The sequence below is a fragment of the Podarcis bocagei genome (assembly GCF_964188305.1).
Source record: "Podarcis bocagei genome assembly, chromosome: 7".
In the NCBI taxonomy this organism is placed as follows: Eukaryota; Metazoa; Chordata; class Lepidosauria; order Squamata; family Lacertidae; genus Podarcis; species Podarcis bocagei.
Window position 1 is genome coordinate 76,062,524 of NC_138132.1, and position 26,049 is coordinate 76,088,572.

A 26,049-nucleotide genomic window follows, 5' to 3' on the forward strand; every position below is an offset into this window, starting at 1 on the left:
ACAGAAGAGATTCTAATACACTGAACAGCAGCTAAACTGACATATTTATAACAGGGATGGGGAACCCTTTTCACACTAAGAGCCACATTCCCCTCTGGGGCAACCTTTTTGGGGCCACTTGAAAGTGGTGGGAGGGGTCAGAGGCAAAAGTAGGTGGAGCAATGAATGCAAATTTCACCTCTGTGCAGTTCCCATGCATACTCACACAACCCTCTCTATCCTCCATCCAGGCATGCAAGATGCCTGATCAGAGTTCAAGGGTGCATTGCAGCCAGGCAAAAACACTCAGGGAGAGTGCAAAGCAAGGCCAGTGAGGGATGCAACCCAAGGAAAGCCTGGGTAAAGTTCCAAGGGACGGATAGAGAAGGTAGGAAGGCTACATTTGAACTCTGGGAATGAGGTTCTCCATCACTTATCTAGATGAATGGCCTAATTCTTACTGAGGTAACAGACTGGAGGTCAGGCTTCCCATGACTGAACGATGTTCGATACAGAAAAGTTCAGCAAACCCTGGAATGTCAGATAAAATCTTGCACTGGGACCCTTCTTTCAATTTTCTATGTGCAGGGAAATTATTATTGTGAAGGAAATCCCCCACTAGCAACCTGAAACGGTACAGCTGAGACAGAGGTTAACCACCTGAGGGAGAAGAAGGTGGACATCTAATGTAGCTTCTAACATTCCATCCTGATCTGCACTGTGAGAGCGAAACTCACCCTCTATTGACCTCTCAGGGGCTCAGCCCTCACAGACTTGAAATTCCACAGAGGAGAATGCAATGCGCTCCCCACTCTCTGCAGAGACGAACTGCGCTCTCCCCCAGGGGTCTTTGCACTCTGAATGCTCTCCTGCCACACGCACAGTGCACTCATCCTAAAGATGAACAGTTATGGTAATGCCCATCTCCTCGTCACCGAGGATGTGCTTTTCATTCGAGTATTTTCCATGGTTCAACACTGAAACAGAGGCATAGCACCCTGCAATCTGCACCACTTGCGCAACCACCACTGGCATCCTATTGTCCTGTGCTGCATTGTCCCCAGCCTTAAGGTTATAATTAGTACATCTGATTATCCAAATTAAGAACGTAAGAGGAGCCCTGAAGAAACAGCCTGCTGAATCAGGCCAGTGGCCCATCTAGTCCCACAACCTGTTCTCAACAAGGCCAATCAGATGCAGGACCAGAGTGTAACAACACACTCTTCACTTGCGAGACCTAGCATACTGTGAGTCCTAGCATATTGCCTCTGAAAGCAGAGGTAGAATACAGCCATCGTGTCTAGTGGCAACAGATAGCCTTGTTCTCTGTGTATTTGTCCAAGGCTGCATGCATGCCATACATTTAAAGCAGTCCCCCTCCCACTCAAATAATCCCAGGAAATGTAGTTTGTCAAGGGTGCTGGGAACTATAGCTTTTGAGGGGTAAACTACAGTTCCAAAGATTCTTTACAGGGGTGTGCATGCTTTAAATGTATGGTGCGTGCACAGATTATCCTCTTTTAAAGCCACCCAAATTGGTGCCCATCACTATTCTTGTGGCAGTGAATTCCATAGTTAAACTACACACTGTGTAAAGAAGTACTTTCTTTTGCCTGCCCTGAATCTTCCAACATTGGGCTTCATTGGATGTCTGCTAAGTTCTAGCGTTATATCAGTTGTTGCTTTTCACACTGTGTCAAAGCTGCAGATGTTCGCTCGTCATGTGTAGGAGGGCTGATTACAGATCTACAGCTGTGATTTTCAGGACTCTCCCAAGTGATACCATTTGTACTTTTTTCCTGTTTAAAAATGCCAAAACAATGCTGGGATACACATAAGTTCCTGCTACCATATCAGAGCTGTGGCCTGAGGAGGCACAAACGTAACTTCAAAAGCATCAGCAACTGAGAACATCTTATCATTTTAGGCTCCCGGTGGGCCCAGAGATCAGGGAAGAGCAAAGGCAGGACCAAGAATGGAATTTATTGCACATTCAAGCCTCAGACAGAAGCATTTAACCTAAAGTTTCTCAGTGCTTAATTATCAAGGGTAACCTTTCATTAGCACAGTCACAGGCTGATGTGTTCCACTTTCTCCGTTGTAGAAGAACAAAGCTGTCCAAAAGGGTCAGAACCCATAATTAGAACATCATGTATACTCTGAGGTTCAGATACATGTGGCCACAAAAGTATACCGCAGTGTTTCTTCATTAAATTCACAATTCTGGGTTATATGTGGAGGCAACATGTTTCCACTCGTATACCTGAAGAGATTTGTGTAACAGTATGAACGACAGGGCTTCTGTATGGTTCTGGCAGGTTCTCCTCTAAAGGCAAACAATTCTGCTGTGTCAGGAGTGACCAAATGACTACAATCACACCCAAAACAGATCAGTTATCACATACCCACAGTGAAGGCTGATTAGGAGGAGAAAAGGCCACTGCAGTAAATCACACAGAGACACAGCAAGTAACCTCCTCTTTTGGTGAATCCTTTTATAAACACACATAATCCTATGCAAGTCTACTCAAAAGAAAATCCCATTGAGTTCAATGGGGCTTTGTAGCACTTAAGTGGGCATATAGGATTACAGTATAAACTGACGGTATAGATGTTTTGAAGTCCAAAACATCTGCAGGGCAGCACTTTGCTGAAGGCACCATATACAGTGCTGGCAACAGAAGTGAGAAAACATCTCGCTCTCTTTCAAAAGAATAACTTGGATTCATATTTTAAAACGGCCCCTTCCACCTGCTCCCACGCACCCCAGCATGCTACTTATTTTGTGTGTTACTACAATCAGCCACACACCCAAATTTAATTAGACGCTCTTCTGGGCATTAAGTGGCAACCCAGATTTTCATCTTCCCCCACATTCCCAGGCTTTCCAAGCCAATAGGAACTCATTCACTTTACGCAAACCACCAGCAACATCCTACTAACTCACTAAACCTGATTGCAGCTTCAGATTATGTCTCAATTGGAATAGCAGAAATCCGAGTAAGGGTGGTTGGTGCGAATGGGTCTGTAAAGTTAAGTTCCTGGATTGGTGCATCCTAGAAGCTCCATTGCCACATTTAAGCAGGCAATGGCAAGAATAGTGTGCCAATGAAAATGTAGGGGTGTCAGGCATTATTCCCGCAATGGGCTGGCCTTTGCCCTTTAATGTCTCCTGTGTTCAAGAACTCCTGAGGTGTAGAATAATTACACTGGGCAAATTGCACAGATACTATACAATCTTGTTCACATGGGATGATGAAATAATTGTGATTCATTCCAGAAATATCTTTTGCTTTGTCAGCCGGTTCTGCACGTTGTTTCTGCTTCTAGTTTCACAGTACAAATCCTTCATCCCCTGAATGGCTCATTTTTGTTTTTCAATGATTCTACAGGCAAAAAGAACTGTGAACACTATAGGCAAGTAAGTGGCTTAGTATCACTGACATACTCAAGAATCGAGGGTGGCAGGGCCCTCCCCTCACAATCAGTCCAAGATAAATTAACTATTAGGGGAGATAAAAATGACATTTGTTTAAAATATTTGAATGTCTCAGGCTCAATCCCCAGTGCACCCAGTTACGGCTGAGAAGGCACCCAGTCGAGCATCCCAAACAACTGTTGCCAGTCAGAGTGAGATGGACCCATCATCAGGTCAGATCAGATCCACACAATACATTAAAAGCACATGGCACCCCCCCCCCGAAAATACTGGAAACTAATTTACCCCCCTGCCCAGAACTACTGTTTCCAGTACCCTTAACAAACTACAATTCCCAGGATTCTTTAGGGAAGTCAAGTGCTTGAAATGCTGCCTATCTATCTTTACCAACTGGAAAGTTCTCAAGGCAGCTTACAATATATACAAAAATTACAAAAGTGAGAGATGTGAAGTGTCCTTAAAAATAAAATAAAAAATGGTTCTGGAATTCTCACAAAATTCCAGTCAAGCTGAAACCTCACATCAGTAAAAACACCAAGAAGTCTTATGGCACCTTAAAGAGACTTCATAAATATATTAAAACACCTACTTCTGTGCATTCAAACAGTTTTGTCAGATGCTCAGACCACAAAAGCTTATGCCACAATACCTTTGTTAAAAGGTGCCACAATACTCTTGATTGTTTTCACTGCAGGACACTTACGCAGTTAACCCTCTGGAAATCTTCTCATATTAGCACTACTTCTAGCAGTTTGCATCACAAATGGGTAAATAAACGGAGGAAGGGGGGGGAATTCCAGTATCAGCTGAGATAATTTATCTCAATTTGCCTAATGCAAATTGATCGCAGCAATATAGTATTCACACACACAGAGAGGCACCTTCACACTAGGTAGTGTCTTAACTGGTGAATCACAACACCATCAGTGGAAATCTGAGGTCATTTCCTGCTCCATCACTTATCAGAATAACCCAAGCAGGGGGTAAAGAAAGACAAAGCAAAGATATGGCCAAAGGTATGTGGGAAACAGATGAATAACCTCAAGGTCTTAACGTTAATGTGTGAAGGCAGGGATGGGGAACCTGTGTGGCCCTCCAGGTGTTGTTGAGCTGCAAAACTCCCATCAGCCTCAGCCAGCAGGGCCAATGGTTAGTGACAATGGGAGGCATACTCCAGCAAAAATAAAATAAAAATTTTTATTATTATATTATTATTATTATTATATGCTGCCCATCTGGAGGGTCACAGACTGACCACTCCTGCCTTTAACTACATGCTGTGTGAAGAAGCACTTTCTTTTGCCTGTCCTGAATCTTCCAGAATTCATCTACTAATAGGTTGTACACGACTAAGGCCCCATAACTCTTTAAACAGGCATCGCCCTTCCGTCCAAGAAGCCTGGGAACTGTGTTTTGTTAAGGGCACTGAGAGTTGTGAGGAAACCCCCCATCGCCCTCACAGAACTACAGTTCCCAGAGTGGCTTAACAATTGATCCCTCTTCCCATGGAACTCTGGGAATTGTAGCTCTGTGAGGGAAACAGGCAGTCTCCTCACAACTCTCAGCACGCTATGGTTCTTGGAAAAGACACAATTACTTAAAGCTGTATAAGAGCACTTAAAATCTATTTTATTTATTTATTCCATGTATGCACCGCTTGAGTGTAAAAAAACAAACAAACCCTCAAAGCTGTTTTCAAAGAGATAAAACAATAAATCATTGGGGGGGAACGACAACAGGCATACTTTTAAAAGCGCTAAAACAGATTAAAATTACATCAACCTTCTAAGCATTTGGGCGGGCTCATCAAAACAGGAATGTTTGCAGCAGGTGCCAAAAAGAGTACAGTGGAGACGCCCGTTTGATCTCATTAGGCAGGGAGTTCCAAAGTGTAGGGCATAGCCAAGATTTTTGTCGGGGGGGGGGCAGAACCTCAGTTAGCTATGTATTTTTATTGATTTTTACTGATTTGCGGGGAGCAGCAACTTCCTCCCCCCCCCCCGGCTATGCCCATGTGCTGCCGCACTAAACAATCAAGTTCTTACAAATGCAAAATGGGTATTACTGTATGTGGCACCTATAGACAAGTTGAAGTGGTTGAGTGGGCACATGTGTATGGCACAGATGGGGCCTAAAGTCCTACTCAGAGTAGACCTATTGAAATTCATTTCAGTGGTTTCACTTCTAAATAGGACTAGCATTGGTTACAATGAATGAAGAACCTGTTCACCGTACCAAAAATGTACAAAGTGCTAACCTCCTACACACACACACACACACACACACACACACACACACACATTAATGAAATATTATCAAGGGCCTTCAGGCAGAAGACATTTGGCTGGTGGCCTAAATAGGAAGAAACCAGAGTTTGGGGTTTTTTTCACTCCCTTTATCATCACTCAGCAATATTTCCACCCCTCTGGGCTGTTTGTATTTCTCACAGACACTCATTCATGCCCCCCCCCCCCACTGCTCCAAGCGGAGGTTTTGATCATTTTGGGTTTCTCTCAGCACCTCACAAGAGAAAGAGAGAGGATTTTGAAGCCCAGTTCCTAGCTGGAGGTTGATCGAGCAAGACACGCACTGACATGTCTCGCTTTGCTCCGCCTCAGCTATAGGTGAGGCTAGTTAAAAATTAAACTTCCTCAGACCTTAGCTAGAACGGAGAATCCAGTGACTTATACTTTAATCACCACGAATGGCCACCATGTCAACTTTGGACAGGCTATTGCGTCACAAGGGGAGGGGGGCTCTGAATTAAGTGTCTCCTTGAAGACATATTAAAAAAAAGTGTGGTGGAGATAATATTTGTTATCTAAACTTCTCTTCCTTCCTCACAGAGTCAATGTTGTTTTTGCCCCAAGGGCATGCGCCACTGTGCTTGGGAAATGCAGCAAGACAGGAAGTGGTTGACATCGGTCAAGGCGCACAACTGCTATGGGCCCGAATTTCCGCCTTTGCCAAAGGTAATTCACTCTATCTTTTCTCTGCCTCAGGCACACACAATATCACCTGGTATTAAGGACCCTGTCATCCTTTCACAATCTCACTGATAGTATATATAACCCTTGTATACTCAATTGTTTGTTACTGGTGGAGTTGCAGGTTTACTACAACTGCTGTAGCTAATGTGTGGCATGAGAGAGTTGACATGAGCACCAACATTAACTCCTCCATTACAGCACAATCGTATTGATTTTTCTCCAGAAGCAAGTCCCACTATTTTCGAGGGCCTTGGGGCAACTCCAGACTGATATTTTATTGCGGGTGCATTCTGCAATGTGTCAGTGGTGTATTTATCCCAATTTATCAGTTGTTCTGCAACGCTACAACATTATTGCTGTCTAGAGGGGCTATAGTGCAACAGAAGTGTGATGAAAACTCATACAGAACATTTGTGGAGTTAAAGTTTACAGGATTTCAGCAGAAAGTTACAGGAGTGGAAATGAAGCACTATGCCTGCCCCCAAACCTTTTGCAGGCAGAAGCAGTATTTAATGTGGGATAGTGTAGGACTGCCCCAAGAGCCTCGTGAGCACATATCATCATAAACACAGAATAAAAAGGATGCCTGAATGAGCCTTTACAGGGTAAATGCACAGAAGATTGCAGTTATAGGCAATGTAAACCAGGCATAGGCAAACTCGGCTCTCCAGATGTTTTGCGACTACAACTCCCATCATCCCTGACCACTGGTCCTGTTAGCTAGGGATAATGGGAGTTGTAGTCCCAAAACATCTGGAGGACCGAGTTTGCCTATGCCTGATGTAAACACATCATTTGACCCATCATGGTACTCTATGCAAGTTATTCAAAATAAATTACCACCCTACTCTGGGCAATAGGCATCTGGCTGGCCACCGTGAGAATAGGATGCTGGACTAGATGGGCCATTGGCATAATCCAGGAGGGTCTTATGTTCTTAATGGTGTGCACATGTGTGTTTATGCGTGCATGCGTGCGCATGTAAGTGGCCTACAACAACCAGCCGCAACACTCTACAGATTAAGGTCAAAGGATGCAAGGCAGAATCCTTAATGATCTCATAACAGTATTTAAAAGACCGAAGTTCCTATTCAATTCACACATATTTTTATTTAATAAGATGTATATATTGCTTAATAATAATAATAAACCCTCTAAGCAGTTTGCATAAAATATAAAATAACCATAAGAAAATATAGATAAAATCAAAATGTCAAAACAAGTAGACATATTAACATGGTCTAAATATAAATAAAGCCAATCAATTTCAAAACAGCAAATGTACATATCTGGGCAGGTTTGCCTAAACGTTTTTAGCAGGCATCAAACACAGTACGGTATGTTAATGGGCAAGGAGCACCAAAGACTAGGTGCCCCCCCCCCCACGCTGTATAATGTTATATACCCTGTAACATTATACAGCATTTGTGGCTGTGCAAGCAGGCACCCATGGAATAAGGCAAGCCTTCAAGTAAAACTGTTCCTGAAGTGTTGAGGGGAGGTGGGTTATTGGTTTGTGGGTTTTCCTTTCTCCCCCCCCCCCCTTTTTATTATGTATTTTGTGCTTTTATCTTGTATTTTTAATGTCACAAACCACTCAGAGATCTATGGATGAACGGCAGCGGACAAATTTAATAAATAAATAAAACAAACAAATATTTCCAGAGCAGCACCTCAAATTTGGCCCAGTAACAAATTGGCAACCAGTGGAGATCTTGGAACACGGGTGTAATATGTCAGCAGGGTCTCTCACTCGCTTTGAGAGCCAGCGTGGTACAGTAGTTGGGAGTGTTTGATCAGGACCTGGGAGACCACAGTTCAAATCCCTACTCAGTCATGAAACTCACTGGGCCTGTAGTTGTTTCTAAGCCTAACTTACCTCACAGAGTCACTGTGAGGATAAAATGAAAGGCAGAACCATCTATACCACCTTGAGCTCCTTGGAGGAAAGATGGGATATAAATGCAATAAATAAATGTCCACCTTGAGCCCCACTTCCATCTGCATTATAGGCAGAGTAGATCCACCTCATTTAGAATGTTGTTGTGGAATTCCTGAGCAATCTATAGTATGTAAAGCTCTTTAAACTCTCTAAAGCACTATAGATGCTAATTACTGCATATAAATGCTACTCCTTTCCAAACATGTAAGCGTATCCCCACACAGCAAATTGATGGGGCTTTCAGCTCAAGCCATCTCTTAGCTTGGGGTGGGTCTCACCCCTTTGAAGACGGTATGGCCTACAAAACATGGAAATTAAAGACTCCAGGCAAAAGGCTACTTCATTGTGATGGCAGCATCACTGTGTCACAGAAAAAAGCACTTCAGTGGGGCAGGAGAGGAGGCTGGACACATCTGCCTCGTGCGTGTACGAAAAGTAGTTCACCTAGTAGATTAACATCCACGTCGCATGTTTCAAGGGCATGATTTCTCCCATAGAATGCTGGGAACAGAAGTTCATCTCTCACAGAACTACAGTTCCCATCACCCTTAATAAAATACATCACCCACGATTCTGTGGGGAGGAAGCCATGTTCTTTGAATGTGCTCTAACTGCTCTAACTGCATGGCGTGGTTGTCTCTTGTGTGCATCCCACAAGGCCTAGCTCAATGTTTCCCCTAACAAAACAGACATTGGTAATATTTTTGCAAGTGCAGTGTTTACAGTCAAGGTGGAAAAAGAATATTAAGGGAGGACAAACAAAACTGCTCCCAGCACAAATCCGAGGGTGAGGGAAAAGGTGGCAGTAAAATCTACTTGTGGGTTTGATCCAACATTTCCAGAAGCCTTATCTGAGCCTGCATTGGCTTCTTGGCCATTGCAGTAAAGTGATTTTTTGGGGGGTGGGGGTGCAGCACTGCCGCTGATACAGCTCATTGGCCAAGGGCACAAGGGACCCTAGGTACGTCTCATGTGGAGCCATCTGTGTGCGTTACAGAATTACCAACTTTTGCACCCTGGGAAGGATGAATCAGACTAATCCATCAACTAGCTTCCTGCTTTCTCAAAAGAACAGGGAGAGCAGCACAATCCCTTCCTCCCCACCTTTTTGTAGTCATAACTCCAGATATACAGGTTGGTGACAGGGCTCTGTCACCATCTCCACCCAGGGAAATACAGCATGAGAACAAGCAAACATTCCTCAATGGAGAAGGGATCTGGGCTGCACACACACCTTTACACATTTAAAGCACACCATCAAATACTAGGAACTGCAGTTTGCTGGGAATTGTAACTTTGTGAAGGTAAACTATGGTTCCCAGGATTCTTTTGTCTGGGTGAGGGGGAGTTTGCTTTAAATGTGTCAAGGTATATATACAGCCCTGATCCCCATTCTGAATTCTTGTTTAAAAAGGCTCACTGTGGGCTGGCTAATTTGTTTTATTTTTTAATCATGGGCAATTAAAAGCTCTTGTGCGTCATGATGACAATAGCAGGCCCACTGGTTGGCCAGAAGTCATGCTGCAACTTTCACAGTGAAACAATTCTAAAGACTGTCATCCATAGAAGAAGAACCCTGATAATTAAAATAAAGGTGATGATGATGATGATGTTTTTAGATGTCCTAAAAGTCAGCTGTAGCTTTCCTCCTTAAGACCTCTGGGAACTGTAGTTTGACAAAGCTGTTAACTATCCCTATAACAGGCATGCCAATCCTTCCATTTCCAAAAACTCATTGGGGCACAGCATGAAAATCTGTTTAAACCAGGCTGGCTTAACTAGTTTAAACCAGACTGCATTACAGCGTGCAAAAGCAATTTTATTTGCGGGTTGAGGATTTGTGCTTACAAATTGCATCTCCTCAGCCACAAACTCAGTGAGTGGCCTTGCTCAAGTCCCTATCACAACCTCGGTTTCTCGTCTGTAAACGGAATACAATAGTCACTTATCTCACCTCAGGATGTCCAAGATTAAAAGAGGGCCTGAAGACACACAAAACATTGGATAGCAGAAATGTCACCACCATTATTCAAATTAAGATCACTATAGATCTCAGAGCACTTACCTGGCCAGGAATATATTGGAGTATCTTGTCTGAGGTAACATCCCTCTCTTGTCCTGGTTCAAAACCAAAAAGGCTGGCTAGCTTTTTTTTGCTCTCTTGTCTGAAAAGCAATTTAAAAAAAAAAGTCAGGCGAGATCAAAGCAAGCAAACAAATCAAATCAGCAACGCATCAGGGTGGAATTAGCAACTTTTATCACAAGGCTTTTAAGTGTCCGGACCTAATGAACAGCTGGCCATCAATAACATTTAGGCTTAGTGAATTTCTCCTTGGATTTTTTTTTTGGGGGGGGGGCTTTGTTTCATTTGTCCTTCCACAAAGGAATGCTTCGTTGGGTCTCATTCCTCATCATGGATGGTCAAAGGATTCTGTCTTTCCCAAGGAGAGTGTTAAGGTAATCCTTTTTCTTCTTCACAGTTCTCTAAAAGAAAGATGAGGCATGCACGCTCTCTCAGAACACATGAGTTTGAAGATGATGCAACTTTAACGTAAGTAGTATGGAAGCTCAATATCGTCTACACTAAGTGGCAGCAGCTCTCCAGGGCTTTCAGACATCCCCCCCCCCAGCCTTACCTGGAGATGATGGGGATTGAAACAGGCCCCATGTTCTGCCTCAGAATCTCTTTCTCAAGGCCACTGTTGCAACTATTGCTGCAGGGTGAAAACACCCACACCCACACATGGATACCCAAAAACAAATAAGAATCTGCTGCATCAGGCAAGAGGCCTATCTAGTCCAGCATCCTGCTCTCACAGAGACCAACCAGATGCCTATGGGAAGTCCAAAAGCAGGAACCAGCCCTGGTTCGTAAAAGTTACCTACGATAACTAAATCAGTAAAAGTGCTTTCTCTCCCACACACTACACCAACAAGCAAATCAGTGCAGCCCTAAAGGTTGTTACCAACCATGTCTTACACAGAGCAGACCCATTGAAATTAATTGACCTCCACACTCCAATTACTTCCAGTGTGCTGCTACCACTGATTTGGGAAGTACATATTGTGTTAGCCACCATAAAGGTCAGTGCACATAGTTTTCTCAAAGGAATCCTGGGAACCGTAGTTTGTTATGGGTGTGGGGAATTGTAGTTCTGTTAGGAGGAAATTACAGTTACTGTATCAGGGTTTGAGGGGCGACAGTTGTGTACTTGAAATGGATGTGCTTCAAAAGTATTGTGGTTCTGCCCAATGTGTTCACAGCCTTAGTCATATTCACTAACTTCAGCAGGACTACTCTGAGTAAAGGCATAGCTTTAGAAACAACCCTATGTCATTTTTGCTCCCTGATTAGGGCTCCACATAGCATCCCCCCTGGCTAAAACCAACAGTCTTATTGCACCATTTAAATAACGATTCCTGCTATCCCTGATTCTCCCTTCAAGGTGACACCAGCAGTGACTCAGACCCCATTAAAAGGCATTGTTGGTGCCCAGGTGCCAGCTGATGTCATGGAGGTATTCCCCTTTCCCCACCCACCATCACTCTCAGTCAACATAGTTTCGGCTCTTGAAAGCAAATTACAACATTTTTGCTGCATGATAATTGGTGTTTTTTGTTTTGTTTTGTTGTTCTTGTTTTATTCACATGCATCCTTCATGCTACTCCACACAATAGAAGCAAATGCTTCTCTGTAAGGGGCTGTTGCATTCCTCATTTGCAAACAGGAGATTGTATTCTTAAACACACACACACGTATGCAGCCAGACGCATCAGACTCCAGATCACTTAACACTGATTACAGTGGTGCCTCGCAAGACGAAAAGAATCCGTTCCGCGATTCTCTTCGTCTAGCGGTTTTTTCGTCTTGCGAAGCAAGCCCATTGACAGCCTAGTGGATTAGCGCTACAGCGGTCTAGCGGCTTTCCGTGATCAGCTGTTAAGCGGGTTTTTCAGCGGAACAGCTGATAGGCGGCTTAGGAAAAGGGGGGGAGCGAAAAAAACCCGCGGGGACGCGCAAGATTTTTTCGTCTTGCGAAGCAACCCCATAGGGAAATTCGTTTTGCGAAGCGCCTCCAAAACGGAAAACCCTTTCGTCTAGCGGGTTTTCCGTCTTGCGAGGCGTTCGTCTTGCGGGGCACCACTGTACTTGCCACTCAGCATATTTAAACCAGGGGTGAGGAAACTGCTGAACTCCAGATGTTGTTGGACTACAACTCCCATCTTCCCTAACCATTGGCCATGCTGGCTGGGGCTGATGGGAGTTGGAGACCGGCAACTTCTGGAGGCCCCCCCAATTCAATGTACCGTACTGGTTTTGACTTATAAGGCCTTGAGCGGCTCAGGACCACAAAACCAACCCAGACCCTGAGATCATCACCTGAGGCCCTTCTCAGTGTGCCGCCTCCTTGAGAGGTCCAGAGAGCGGCACCACAGGAATGGGCCTTTTCTGTGGTGGGTTCCCGCTTGTGGAGTGCTCTCCCCAGGAAGGCTCGCCTGGCGCCTTCATTACATATCTTTAGATGCCAGGCAAAAACATTTCTCTATAACCAGGCCATTGGCTGATTAAACAATCTATGGCCTTTTAAACGTGTTTGTAGGAGGTGGGGTTATTGGTTTTTTGCTTATTATTTATTATTATGTTATGTATTTAGTGTTTCAATTTAGTGTTTTTATGCTGTAATCCGCCCTGTGACCTTCCACCCTTCTTCCCCAGCAATATGCCATCTCTAGTACTAGAGGCAACATGGCCATTGCTGCTAGTAGCCCTGAGAGCGTTATCCTCCATGAAGTTATCTAATCCTCATCCAAGTTGGTGGCTATCACTACTCACGTAGCAACAAATTCCAGTGAAATATGTGATGTGGAAAGACAGTTGCCACTCCCCCAACATATATATTTTTAATTGAAAAAAACCCCAAAGATTACTGCAAACCCTATGTGTGAGCCTTTGTGTACACAGATATTATTTCACTAATGTGAGCAATAGCTGTCAATTGACCTCTCCTGCTCCATTCATTTGTCAATATCTTTTTAAAGCTTTTCAACCTAGTGTCAACTGCAGCATCTTGAGGCAGTGAGTTCCGTAGGTTGTTAATGCATCATTCAATGCATCTCTTGCAGTCACACCACAGTGTGTGTGCATGTAAATTTTGTGCCGTTCCCCATACTTGAAGTGTATTCTGTGGGAGAATTCTGTCCTGTAAAGAACATTCAAACCATCCATTTCCTCTCTATATTACTACAGTACTTTCACTTGAGTGCCACAGGTTGCAAACCTCCACAAACACCCAAAAAATATTCAACTGGGGACCCCTTGTTTTCACATACCACCTGGTAGCACTGATCAGCTAACTCAAGTAGCGTTACTTGCAACCCTAAGCAAAACAGACAGGCCCAGCATCTGTTGCTAACCTTGAATTTTAGCAAAGCCCCCATCCCCAAACATCTCTTGGTAAAGCAAAGAAGCAGGCAGAAATTTTAGAAAGAAAAAGAAACTCAATAGGAAAAGAGGCCTATTGATCTTAAGGGCAGACACTGATACCCCAAAATATGGTTACAAATACAAAACCACCTTAGCATATGTTCCATTTGTTGCATTTGCAATATGTGTTAGTTTTCTTTGATGTGTCAGAACTTGTGGTTTGCAATGTCGCACCTCTTGCCAGGGATGCCCATGAAGTGCTAACTAGGGCAGGGCAAAGCTCTTACTTCCTGTGATATCCCATCATGCACTTCCCTCTTCCCTCTCCAGAAGGGAATTAAAGCCACATCAACAAAAGAGTTCTATGAATTCTACGGAAGTCCATGAACTCTTTTGTTGATGATGCTTTAATTCCCTTCTGGAGAGGGAAGAGGGAAGTGTGTTGCTCCACTAATTCACAACCACTCATCTCGGCGCCACCAAAACCTAACAACGTCAAGTGCCTCGCAGGTGGATACAATGTGCAATCATATTGACATTTTCCACCCAAATGGCTTGATGGGCATTGGGGACACTGTCTGGACACACAGCATTTTCAACATGCAACGTGATTTTGCATTTGCCCACAAATCCCCTGATTTTTCGTGCAATCAGTAACATGTTTAAGTCTGGATTTTGTGTATAGGAAGTTGCCTTATACTAAGACCCTTGATCCATCTAGCTCAGTATCGTCTGCACTGACCGTCAGTGGCTCACCAGGGTTTCAGGAGGGATATTCCCTGCCCTACCTAGAGATGTTGGGGATTGAAACTAGCACAAAATAGATGCTCCACCATGGAGCCACAGCCCTTTACACAATTACCAGCATCAGTTTCAGGGTTCCTGCCTGTAAGTTTACACCCACATAGACACCTAAAGAAAGAAAGCCCAGGTGCCTGGTCATTTGGGCACTTAAAAATCCGAAAAAGGCACATTATCCCTGGATTGTAATTCCAACCATGTTGGCACCAAGGAATTTGGCCTAGTTTTCCATTCCTCCTCCACATATACAAACAGTCACTTAGTTTTACTGTGCTGGTTCTGTGTAAGGCTAGATTTTGTCTGGTGGGAACCGTGAGGTGGGAAAACCATGAGAATGGCAGGGGGCTCAACCACATCCCTTTTTTGTTGTCCTTTCCATTGCAAAGCTGAGCTAGTTTTGTGAACGCATTATGAAATCTCCCTTTTTAAAGTGCTGTTGTGAAGCCCTTCTGCTGCCATGAAGTTTTCAAACTCGATCGGTATCGAAGGTAGAACAGGAGCAGAAAGCCTACAACAGGAGGTTCTGGTGTTCAGATAGACTAATCCACGTAAAGCCAACACTTCAAATAGCATGACATTCCTACACAGAGGGTGGTTCTGTGTAGGAAATAGCACACAGGGTTTATCAGCAATGATCGCATAATGTGCATGTGGTCCATTTTGCTGGGACAACTTCTAGAGGGGTAGCCACAGCAGACACAAAGACTTGGGCACCTTCAAGACTCACAGATTTATTGGGGCATATGTTCTCAGAATTCATGCCCACTTCACTTGATGATGTGGGTTGTAGTCCACAACATCTCACACTACTATAAATTTGCGAGCCATTAAATGTGCCACAAGGCTCTAATTTCACTGGGTACACTGTACACAGTGAAATCAGTTGTGTGCCACAATCTACATGCAGTGCTATCCATTAGGGAAACTATGGTGAAGCAAGTTACTATTTCACTGGAATTCTGAAACCGATTTCAATTATGTAGTGAAGTAAAAGATATATAAAAAATTAAACACCCTCGTCTTGTTCAAAACTTTTATTAGTTCCCTTGATTACATGCCATTTGCCAGTTTGGGGGCTCACCCTGTTTCGAACATAGAAATACGCCCCCAAAATAGCAGTAAATATTTAGGATTATAATTCTTAAGTGAGTCCTGAGGAAAGGGATAACTTTCTAACACTGCCTATAAGCGAGGGAAAGTTTTATCGAGTGAGACTTTGAATTAAAAGTTCATTTGAAATGCTCGTCTTCCTAGAAATTGTATCTTAAACTTCTGTTAAATGGCTATTGTTATTTTAACTAGACAAAAACACACTTACTGGAGAGCAAAGATTGCGTACACACCATGTATTTAAAGCTGATTGTCCTCCCTGAAGAATCCTGGGAACTGTAGTTTAACAGTGCTGGAAAATGTAGTTCTGTGAAAGGTAAATTACTGGGGGGGGGGGGTTGCTTTAAATTTATGCTCTGTGTTATTATGAATTATTCTGCATAGGTCTGCCCAGCACATTAACCTTTTGCAATCTAACTCGAATCTTTTAATTCTCAAGTGGGATATAATTTTTAAAACAATTCAATTAAACTGAACCTGTCAGGGGTGCTACTCCAAAGGAAACAAAAAAACAACAACAAAAACACACACACACACCCATTTAAAATAAAGGCACTGTTGTCTCTCCACACACAGAGACACACACCAGACACCGTCCTTTATTCCAAGAACTCCACCAAATTCTTTGCGTGCGATATGAGAAGTGTGGAGGTACTGTAACACTTGTCATGATAAATCTCAAGGAAACGGACATGCACACAGTGCCTGACTTTTCTTGGAGAAAGCGAGACCCAGCAAGGGAATTTTATTCCCAATGAGGCTTTCTTTTTAAGAGAACAAAACACGCAGACAGCAGCAGCAGCACAGAAAACTTAAAAGGAAAGATTGCGGCGTACTCACTCTTTCCGAAGCGACGGTTTCCTGGAGAAGGAATATCGGAACCTGCCAGGTGCCTGGGGGACGCAAGCCATGTTCCCCATGTTTGAGAGCGACTTGTATAATCCAAGAAAGAGTTGCGAGGAGGGGGGAAGAGAGGAGCAAAAAGGCAGGCAGGCTCGGGGAGCCCAGGCGTCGGAGCGTGTGAAGCCAGCGAGGAGGTGTGTGCTCTCTGAGTGTGTCATGCAGACACTTCCGTCTGCAGCGGTGACTCTTATGGGTGTGAGCTGGGAACTCTCAGCCATTTGGCCAAGGGCTGCTTTGTTGCTGGGTTCACTTCCCCTCCTAGTGGATCTGATCACACACACAGCATGAAGTGGGGAGTCCAGAAAGGAATTCTTTGTTGATTGTTGCTGCTGCTGCTGCTGCGTCTTTGCAGGTGAAAATAATGAAGGAACTTTTAAAGAGGCAATTGAGAGAAACTCTTGCCATGTGTTGTGAGAGAGGGGATTATTGTAGGGTTGCCAAGCTTTTTTTTAAAGGAAACCACCAAACCACCAAAATTGTTGAGCTTTTTTTGGGAAAACCTAACCCAAAAATAGTAATTTTAAGCTTTTAGATATTTCCACTGCTTTTTCCATTGCATTACTATACATCAAGATTTTCCCTGACATTTTGCCGAATATTCCCCCCTGACACGCAGAAACCATTTTCCTGACGTTTCCTGACATTTAGCAAGCCTAGGATTATTGGTTTGTGTTTGTTCTTATTTCTTACAATGTCTTTTGTGTTTTTAAAATTGTAATTTTATCTTGTGAACCGCCCTAACATCTGCAGATGAAAAGTGGTATACAAATTTTAATCATCACCCGCCCATGAAAAACTAGAGGTGTGTGTGGGGGGGGGGCACCATTACTAGTTTTCTCCTGTAGACAGGCCTGCTGAAATGTTTCGCCAAAAAAAATTAAATTTCTGGTTCATTTATTTTTTGTCTGACTTTAATAAAACTGGAAGCACAAGTCTGCTTTTCTTTATTTAGGATTGCGGTCAACTTTTATTCAGAGTAGAAAGACCTAATGAAATGAATGGATTTCAGTTAGTCCTGTCCATTAATTTCAATAGGTCTACTCTGAGTAAAAGTTAATTGAGTTGCAGAGTTTCTCCTGCAAGTTTATTTATTACATTTATCTCTCATCTTTCCTTCAAGGAGCTCGAGATGGCATAGACACTTTTCCCCATTTCTTCCTCACAACAACACCCCTGTGAGGTAGGTCAAGCCATGTGAAACTGCGACCGGCCCAAGATCATCCAACAAGCTTCGTGGCTGGGTAGGTAAATTAGGTATACTGTAGAGCAGGCTTCCTCAACCTTGGCCCTCCCGATGTTTTTGGCCTACAGCTCCCATGAGCTAGCAGGACCAGTGGTCGGGGATGATGGGAATTGTAGCCTCAAAACATCTGGAGGGCCGAGGTTGAGGATGCCTGCTGTAGAGAATGCAACAGACAGATTGCTGATGTTCTGGTTGAGAACATGTGACACCATTGGTAAAATGGCTGCACTGGCTGCTCCTCTGCTACCAAGCCAGGTTCATGGTCCTTGTATTAACTGACAAAGTCCTGAACGACTTAGGTCCAGGGTACCTCAGGAGTCGCCTGAACCCTTATATTCCAGCTCAATCACTAAGGTCACCTGCATGTGTGTTGCTGGTCATTCCCAAGTTGGTCAGTCTAATTTGACAACAATGAGAAACTGTCTTTGCAATATTCTGCCAGTAGAGATTCAGCAGGTGCCTTCTATGCCAGCTTTTAAACACCTGCTGAAAGCCTTTCTATTCCACCAGGCCTATGCAGGCAATTAAGAGTACTGATGTTTGTTTTTCCCTTTTTTATTTTAAAATTGTTTTAAAGTTCTTAATGCATTTTCTGCATGGTTTTATTGCTGCAAACCACTTGGTGTTTTTTTTAAAAGATCTAGCAGTATACCTAATATTTTTTATAATAAATAAATAACGTGGATTTGAGATAAGGTCCCCACTCTTCCCTCATCCATAATACAATAAATTGGGTAGTTTTGAAACAAACTGTTGGGGGATTTGTCTGTTTTATTTACTTTTACATTTACTTAAATGTAGCATAAGCACTGGTAACTGGGAAACACTGGCCTGTGCGCGCTCCGACAGACTTTGAAGAAGCACAAACTCAGGACGAAAGGGAGAAAAGAGCTAAGAGGAAGGCACGTTTGGCAAACTATCACTGCCTGGAAACCTATGCCTCCACTTGTGGAAGGATGTGTGGATCCAGAATTGGCCTCCACATTCACTTACGGACTCACTGTTAAGATCGTGTTCACGGAAGGCAATCTTACTCGGCTACGAGGAGTAAGAAGAAAGAAGATGGGAAGCTGGACAGCAGGACCCGAGTGCAACAGCCAATCTCCCTACCTGTGACTTCTAGCAGCTGGTATTCAGAGGCATACTGCCATCGCCAACGGAGGGTGTACATGGTCATCAATGACTTCTAGGCTTCTTCAGGAATTTTCATCTCCTTCCCATCAAATATTAGGTCCCCCCCATATAGAGACACGAATCAAAGCATATGCAGTCTACCCCTCTCTGGCTGACTCACGCCAGTTTCTCAATCCGCTGCGCGGATTGAGAAAAGCAAACAGATGTGAATCAAACACTTGGCCAAAAGGTTGTGTGATTCAATTTTCAAAGGAATTTCTGTAGAATGGAAACATCAACAGGGATAGCTGAGGACAGCTGATCCAGTGTGTGGCTAGAGTTTTGGACCCGGACTTGGGAGACCAGGGTTCAAATCCCCACTCAACCATGATGCTTGCTGGGTAACTTTGGACCAGCCACAGTCTCTCAGGCTAACCTACCTCGTAGGGTTGTTGTGAGGATACTATGAAGAGGGGGAGAACCATGCATGCCACCTTGAGCTCCTCGGAGGAAACGGTGGAATAGAGAAGTAATAAAGCATAAAACAAGTTTAAAGCTGATAAGGGGAAGGCTATCATAAGTGGAATGCTTCAGCGTGTCAATAGAAATCCATGCTGTCAAAGGAAGAAGAAAGAGAGTAGTGTTTAATAGGATTGTTGTGAGGATAATATGGAACACTATATATGCCACCTTGAGATCCATGGAGGAAAGGGGGGGCTATGTATGTGATGATGATTATGATAAATAAATTACAGTGACCCAGTGCAGAAATTGAATATGGAAGAGGGAGCCTATGGTTGGAAAAAGCAAATGTTGTGCAGGAGTTGAGTGGGGGAATTGAGGAGGTTCCTAATCTTTGGCTCGTGCTGTTTTTTCTGATTTGAATTCCCTCCCTCCCAAGCTGCTTTCCCCCTGCAAAATGTAAAAGCTTACAAGTAAAATATAGTACCTGTAATATATATATTTTTAACTCATTTGTTGCGGGGTGGCAATTTTTAATTAGGAAAATGGCATATGAAGAGAAGGATTTCAGCTGTGGGGCAATTACCCCATTAGCTGCTCTGGGCATATGAACACAGGAAGTTGTCTTATATACCAAGTCTGACCATTGGTCCATCTAGCTCTGTATTGTCAACACTGACTGGCAGTGGCTCTTCAGGGTCTCAGGCAAGATTCTCCTCCAGCCTTACCTGGAGATACCATGAGCCTGGCACCTTCTGCATGCAAAGCAGTTGCTCAACCACTGAGCCATGCCCCTTCTGTGCAGCCACCAGTTTAGCCCTGATAGATTTACAATTCCCAGCAACTCTTATCTACAGTGCCCAGAATTATTTGGGGGGAAAGAGTGTGCTTTGAAGGTATAGTGTACACACAGCCTAGATAGGCCCATTGAAGCAGAAAACTTTTCAGCAGGCATAAAAAAGTATAGTGATGGCTGTCTGATGTTAATAGGCATGGAGTTCCAAAGCATAGGTGCTGCCACCAGAAGTACAGTGGTCCAGGGTCATGGACGGGGTGTTGTTTTCATTTATGCAGCAGTGTCTCTCTCCAGAGTCCCAGAGCTACCCAGTCAACATGAAAGGGGAGCTTTTTAGCCCCTGAGAAGAAAGTCTTCTCACCCTTTGTGCTGACTGGAACCAATCCAAGTGAAAGGAGGTGAGTCAGCCAGTGGGGATTGGCTCCTAAGGTCACTCTGGAGAAGGCATGTGGGAGGAAAACCAAAGGGGATTTATCTCTGTATGCTCCAAAGGAACACTGAAACCACAAGGTGCTTCCATTTGCAAGAGAATGGGGAATCTTAAGCGAGCTAGCTCAAAACCTCATGGTACTGCCCAGGGCTCAAGGTCGAAGGTCATCTTGCAGATGATCATACATAACTGGCCTGTTCCAAATTCCAGTGGACTGGTGAGATACGAGGCTCAACTGTTAGCAGACATTCAGGACATCTTAGGACCATCTACAGAACTAGACAATGACCCCCGCTGCAACTGAGTGGACATGTATGATCAGGGGCAGCATTGAGTCATGGTTTCCATGACTTAGTCGATATATAACATCTGGTCTCTGATGTCAGGGAAGAGTTAGAAGTTTCCAGTTTCTCAGAGGGAGAAAGCATTCCCCAAGGGGGGCAGGGGAGCAGTGAATCTAATAGAAGAGAGCAAGAGGAACAACAGGGAGGGACCAGCTGTTCCCAGGAAAGGCAAGGGTTAAGTTCTAGCTCAGATTCGGAGGGGAGATACAAGCCAGCTCTAGCCAGGAGGTTAGAAAAAAGAGCGGGAAAGCGAAGGGAAGGGCACCTTCGCCATTTTGAGAGTGGCTGGTCACAGAGAAGCAGAGCTCAGAAGGTATCTGAAAGAAGTGACTCTGAGGAATAATAGTTAAGAACCGTTTATAAGATTGTTTTGTTAATACGCAATAAAAAGTTTTATAAAAGAACAAGAAGCGTTTGGGGGTGATCTGAAGAGGACAACGACCAGTCCTGACATCTGATATACACATTTGAGTTAAAAGGGGTCCATAGTAATGCTGGGTGTAGACAGGAGAACACAAGTTCCCCAGCGAATAATGGAAGTTGGGCTGCGAGGCCTGGAAATGTGAGACAGAACAGTAAAGGATTGACTGGCATTTATCACCTTCCCCAATAGCACCCAGATCCACTCTAAGAAGTTCACTGACTGCAGAAGGTGCTTACCTAGGGAAGGGGAGCTGAGATTTGGTCACTCCCTTAATAATTGTGCAGTTAAGGTATTCTCTCGGTCAAAACCTGGGTAACACAGGTATAATGGCACTACTTTGAGACCCCCAGAGAGGCTTTGTCATTGACTCGGAAGCTCCCAGAAAGATCTCAATATTCTTACTTGGAACTTGGCAAGGTGGGATAATAAGTGGAATAAATATTTGAATATATAAATATGGGGTGCCATTTCTGCAAGATTAAGTCACTCACAGAAGATATTGGAACACTCCAAATCATTTGCCTATGTTTGTGCACAGAAAATAATAGATTTAGCTGAAATGCATCTCAGGGAGATCTGCGTTGACAGTAGCAATGAGTTCCCTAATGATAATTATTGCATAATTATAAATTCATTGTATAATCTTAGAAGGGGGCGTGGCTTTAAGCGGGCATGGCTGTGACTATCACAAAGGGACCCTGAACTTGCCAAAGACCACTGGCTTCCATACTGAAGAAACGACTCCTTACAAATGTGGAAGGAGCACTGAGTGGCACTTGTAGAAGCACAAGTTCTGCAGATCAAAGTGCTCCTACATAATCTGCGCTTTAGAGGAGGTATGGAATTATTGACACAAAGTGGAGGAGAGCACCTGTGGCGAGAGGTCACAGAGGGGGAGGTTTGAGCACTCGTGCTGCTAATTCTCCCTTGCAAAAACTCCTCTCCTCCCACCCCAGTTTGACATCAGTGTCAAAAACAGGATTTTGCACCTGTTGCCAAATATCTAGCTTTCGACTTATTTTCTACACATTTGAACCCAAACTAAACTCAGCTTCAACTTCTTAAAACAGTACCTTTTTAAAAAGCGAAAAGCAAAAAAAAAACAACCCCTGCTATATCATGGGATCCTGCTCCTGGTCTCCTTTACTCCTTCAATTTAATTTTATTTTTAAACAGGATTGGTGAGCAGACAGGCTCCGTGCTTGGAAAAACTGTGTGCAACTGGTGTTTTATTTATAGAAATCTGAGTCTGGATTAAGGGGCTGGAGAGCAATGTGGAGCAGGTGGGAGGGAGTGCAGAAAAAGAATCTCACTGGCTGATCTCACATACCTACACCGGTGTTAGTTACACAAAAATCAACCCTGGCATTTCCAGGAGGGATCGGGATGCAAGCTTTCAGGTCACACAGAACTGTTCCTCAGGTTAGATGTTCAGTGAAAGTTAGTGGGGGAGGTGTTGGGGGGGGGAGCAAAGTGCCTCTCTATACTTCAGTGTGAATTGTGAACCTCTTGTACCTCCTTTAATTCCCCCTTGCCCATGTGCCACTCCCGTTCAACAACTGCTGTCCCACACTTTCTCCTCCCTAAATCTGGAGACGCCCTACGTTTTGAAAATCCAAATAGAAGAGCTACACCGATTGCATAGGGAATATCCACATTTAGGAAGGAGAAGGCAGTAGATACTGCCACATGGGGTTCACAGCCCACCTTAAGTCAAGGTATGGACATACCCAAATATATCTCTGGGCAAGAGACATACTTCTTTTTAATTATGCTTTCTTCTCTCCATCTTCAGAAAGGGGAAAGGCTGTACATCAGTGGCAGAACACCTGCCTTGCATGCAGAAGGCCCCAGCTTCAATCCCCAGCATCTCCAGGTAGGCTTGGCAAGGCCCCTGTCTGGGGTTTTTGCACATATTATTTTCTTTTAATTGCTTCTCAAAGTGGGCTGCAGCCTAAGCACCAAATATTGAAAATGACAAAATGTTGAAATAAAACATTCCGGATTAAGATCAAATATAGAATACACATCTAAAACAGCATAATTAACAGGAAAATAATACCTGCTGCTTTAAGTGTGTATTTAACATTATGGATGGGGGGGAACCAAATGCAAAAATAGAACAAATTTGCCTTATGGGCCAGCCTCTATTGCCTGCCCTACTTAGACAACTGTCTGCAGACCTGGCCCAAGGGTGCAAATCAGACGGGTGCTGTCTGATGGGCTGGTGGCTTGGCAGAAATTGCAGCCCATCAGGATTAATTGCTTTGCTCACCATCTTCGTGTAACAACAGTAGACGATGCCAGAAATATTTACTTGTCATGACCTTAGAGGACTAGCATTGCAGAAGCAACGCCCAACCTTGTGAATTTACCGCAGGGCTGTAGAACTTGTAGCCTCCGGAGGTTGTTTGACTCCAGCTCCCCTCAACTCTAGCCATCATGTCCAATGGTTAGGGATGGGGAGGGATTGCAATCCAACACCATGTTGAGGACCACACTTTCCCTGTGCCAGCTTTGCTGTCTTTTGTTTGTCTGTGTGGGGAGCAAAGCAACAACACTTTCAATAAGTTATCTGAACTAGTTGGCAAGCAATAGACAGAAAGGCAACCTGTTCTTCCTCCTTACTGATTCCTCCTCTTTATTAGCTACTTTTTGGTGATGTAGTTCACTGCCTCCCAAGCTTTACATTCTGCTGCTTCTCCAAGTTAGTCCCCAAGTGTTGAGCTATCCTGCACTAGTGTTAACTTTTTGCCTCCAGCTTGGCCACATGTCAAACCCTTCCTTAGGCTTGTTTGCCAGAGAGTAATAAACAGTGAGTTTTCTATATCCTTTAAACCAGCAACCTTACCAGGCAATTTCTTTGTGCACACCACTGGAGCTTATTTTACAGTCCGGACTTGGGATGTACTGAGCACTGGCTCCTGTTTTCAAAACGCACTCACTCCAGCATCTGCAGCTCCCTCTAGCATTGCAACGATGGCATGTGGGGTTCTGCTTTGCGCTGACAGCTTTTTGCCTCAGGTGGGAATGAAAATGCATTTGAAAAATTTCCTCCTTTTCACCTTGGGGCCTTGCAGCCCACATACCCGCCCTAAGGCAGGAGCCGTCCTGGTTGCCTCTGTTTGACAGCAGGGAAAGAGAGTCCCCAGATCAGCTCATCTGGACCTTCAGCAGCTGCTGTCAGTCAAGGCTGCTTCCTTCCATGGAAGGCTGGAACTTATTAATGCCAAAGGGGAGCAGTTGGTTTGAGACAAGGGGAGTGAGCCGCTTGCTCAGATCAGTTTGCTAAGGGGAAATCTTCAGTCCTGGCTGAAAACCTCTCTCTGTTTCTTAAAAAGAAACTATGACCTTTCTAGGAAACTCTGATTGGCACAATGCCTTTGTTTAGAGAAAAGGGCATTTTGAAAAGGCAGCACACAAGTTTTCGAGAGGGATATTTTCTTGCTGCTAGGCTATGACATTACTTTTTGGCAATGTAGCAAAATATTTTATGGGTGCTCCTTTACCAGGGCACCAGTGCTCCTAACCTCCTCCTTATGAAGAGGCACCAAGTAATTCCCACCCGCCCTGTTCCATATGAGCACAGCCTGTAGATATGGTCTGCATTAGTAAGAAATCGATCCTTTTGTATGGCAGCAGCCACAATTTGGAACTCCCTGCCTGTTGACATCAGGAAGGCACCTTCACCGTACTCTTTTCAACACCTGCTCAAAACATTTTTGTATAGGCCAGCCTATCCAGACACACAGACTGTTGAAATGTGTTTTAATCTGGTTTTTAGCTCATCGTTGATTTTAATTATTTTCTGAATGTTTTAAATAGTTGTTTTTAACTGGATTTTTTTTTATTGGTGATTTCATTGTTTGGTCCTTTGAAGGTTTTATTTAGAAATAATCTAGCAGTATATATGTTTCATGAAATAGGTAGATGAAGTAATAGGTATGCTCACAAAGCTGCCGCTTCAGGTAACTCGTTTTCAGGGCTTTCCTAAACCAGAGGTATCACAGTGACAAAACAGCCGGGACATTCTCTCATGAAAGTATTGCTGATTATTTAGAGGAGGGAGGAAGTACCGGTATGTCTACAACCTGATGGTCTCCCCCCCCCCCAGTCTACTCCCTCTTCCTGCCAGACCAGGATCGTGAGTGGCATATAGCACAACTTCAGAGTCCTTCTCCTGTCTGCTAGGAATGTAGGAAACAGGCTTATGTACTGAGCCAGACAATTGGCCTATTATTATTATTATTATTTATTGAATTTACATGCCACCCTATACCCAGAGGTCTCAGAGCGGTTCACATATTGTCTACACCAGTGTTTCCCAACCACTGTTCCGTGGCACACTAGTGTGCCGCGAGATGTTGCCTGGTGTGCCGCGAGATGTTGCTTGGAGGGAGGCAGGCGAGTCAGGCGGCGAGAGGCGGGGCGGCGATGGCGAGGAGAGGCCGCCCAGCGCGGGGCTCTCGCCATCTGCCTGCCTGGCTGCCTGCGAGCTCGGCGGGCAGCGCCTCCGTCTGCAGCGCCCGCCTCGCGGCTCTCATTCCCTGCCCCTGCCAAAGCTCACCCAGCCAAGCCGCGCTCTCCTTCCTGCCTCGCTTTGCTGCCTCCTCCCCCCCCCCCAAAGCTTGGAGGTTCCCCAGCAAGG

At 44.2% G+C, this 26,049-nt stretch overlaps 1 protein-coding gene and 1 long non-coding RNA gene across 3 annotated transcripts in view; one reads left to right on the plus strand and one right to left on the minus strand.

The window, feature by feature from the left end:
• The window catches only part of PLEKHN1 (pleckstrin homology domain containing N1), a 57,226-nt gene extending 40,309 nt beyond the window's left edge, over positions 1–16,917 (minus strand). Inside the window, exons 1-2 of one of the 2 annotated variants that reach the window (XM_081201494.1) lie at positions 16,527–16,917; positions 10,416–10,515 (exon numbers count right to left, since the gene is read on the minus strand). In XM_081201494.1, coding sequence (XP_081057620.1) covers positions 10,416–10,515; positions 16,527–16,807 — 381 coding nt within the window. In that variant the 5' untranslated portion in view covers positions 16,808–16,917. The remainder of the gene's footprint in view (positions 1–10,415; positions 10,516–16,526) is intronic. The other variant, XM_081201493.1, reaches the window with a different exon arrangement.
• The window catches only part of LOC308591160, a 39,783-nt gene continuing 19,812 nt past the window's right edge, over positions 6,079–26,049 (plus strand). Inside the window, exons 1-4 of the long non-coding RNA XR_014010006.1 lie at positions 6,079–6,390; positions 10,831–10,901; positions 17,710–17,830; positions 23,197–23,277. This is a non-coding gene — a long non-coding RNA (uncharacterized lncRNA). The remainder of the gene's footprint in view (positions 6,391–10,830; positions 10,902–17,709; positions 17,831–23,196; positions 23,278–26,049) is intronic.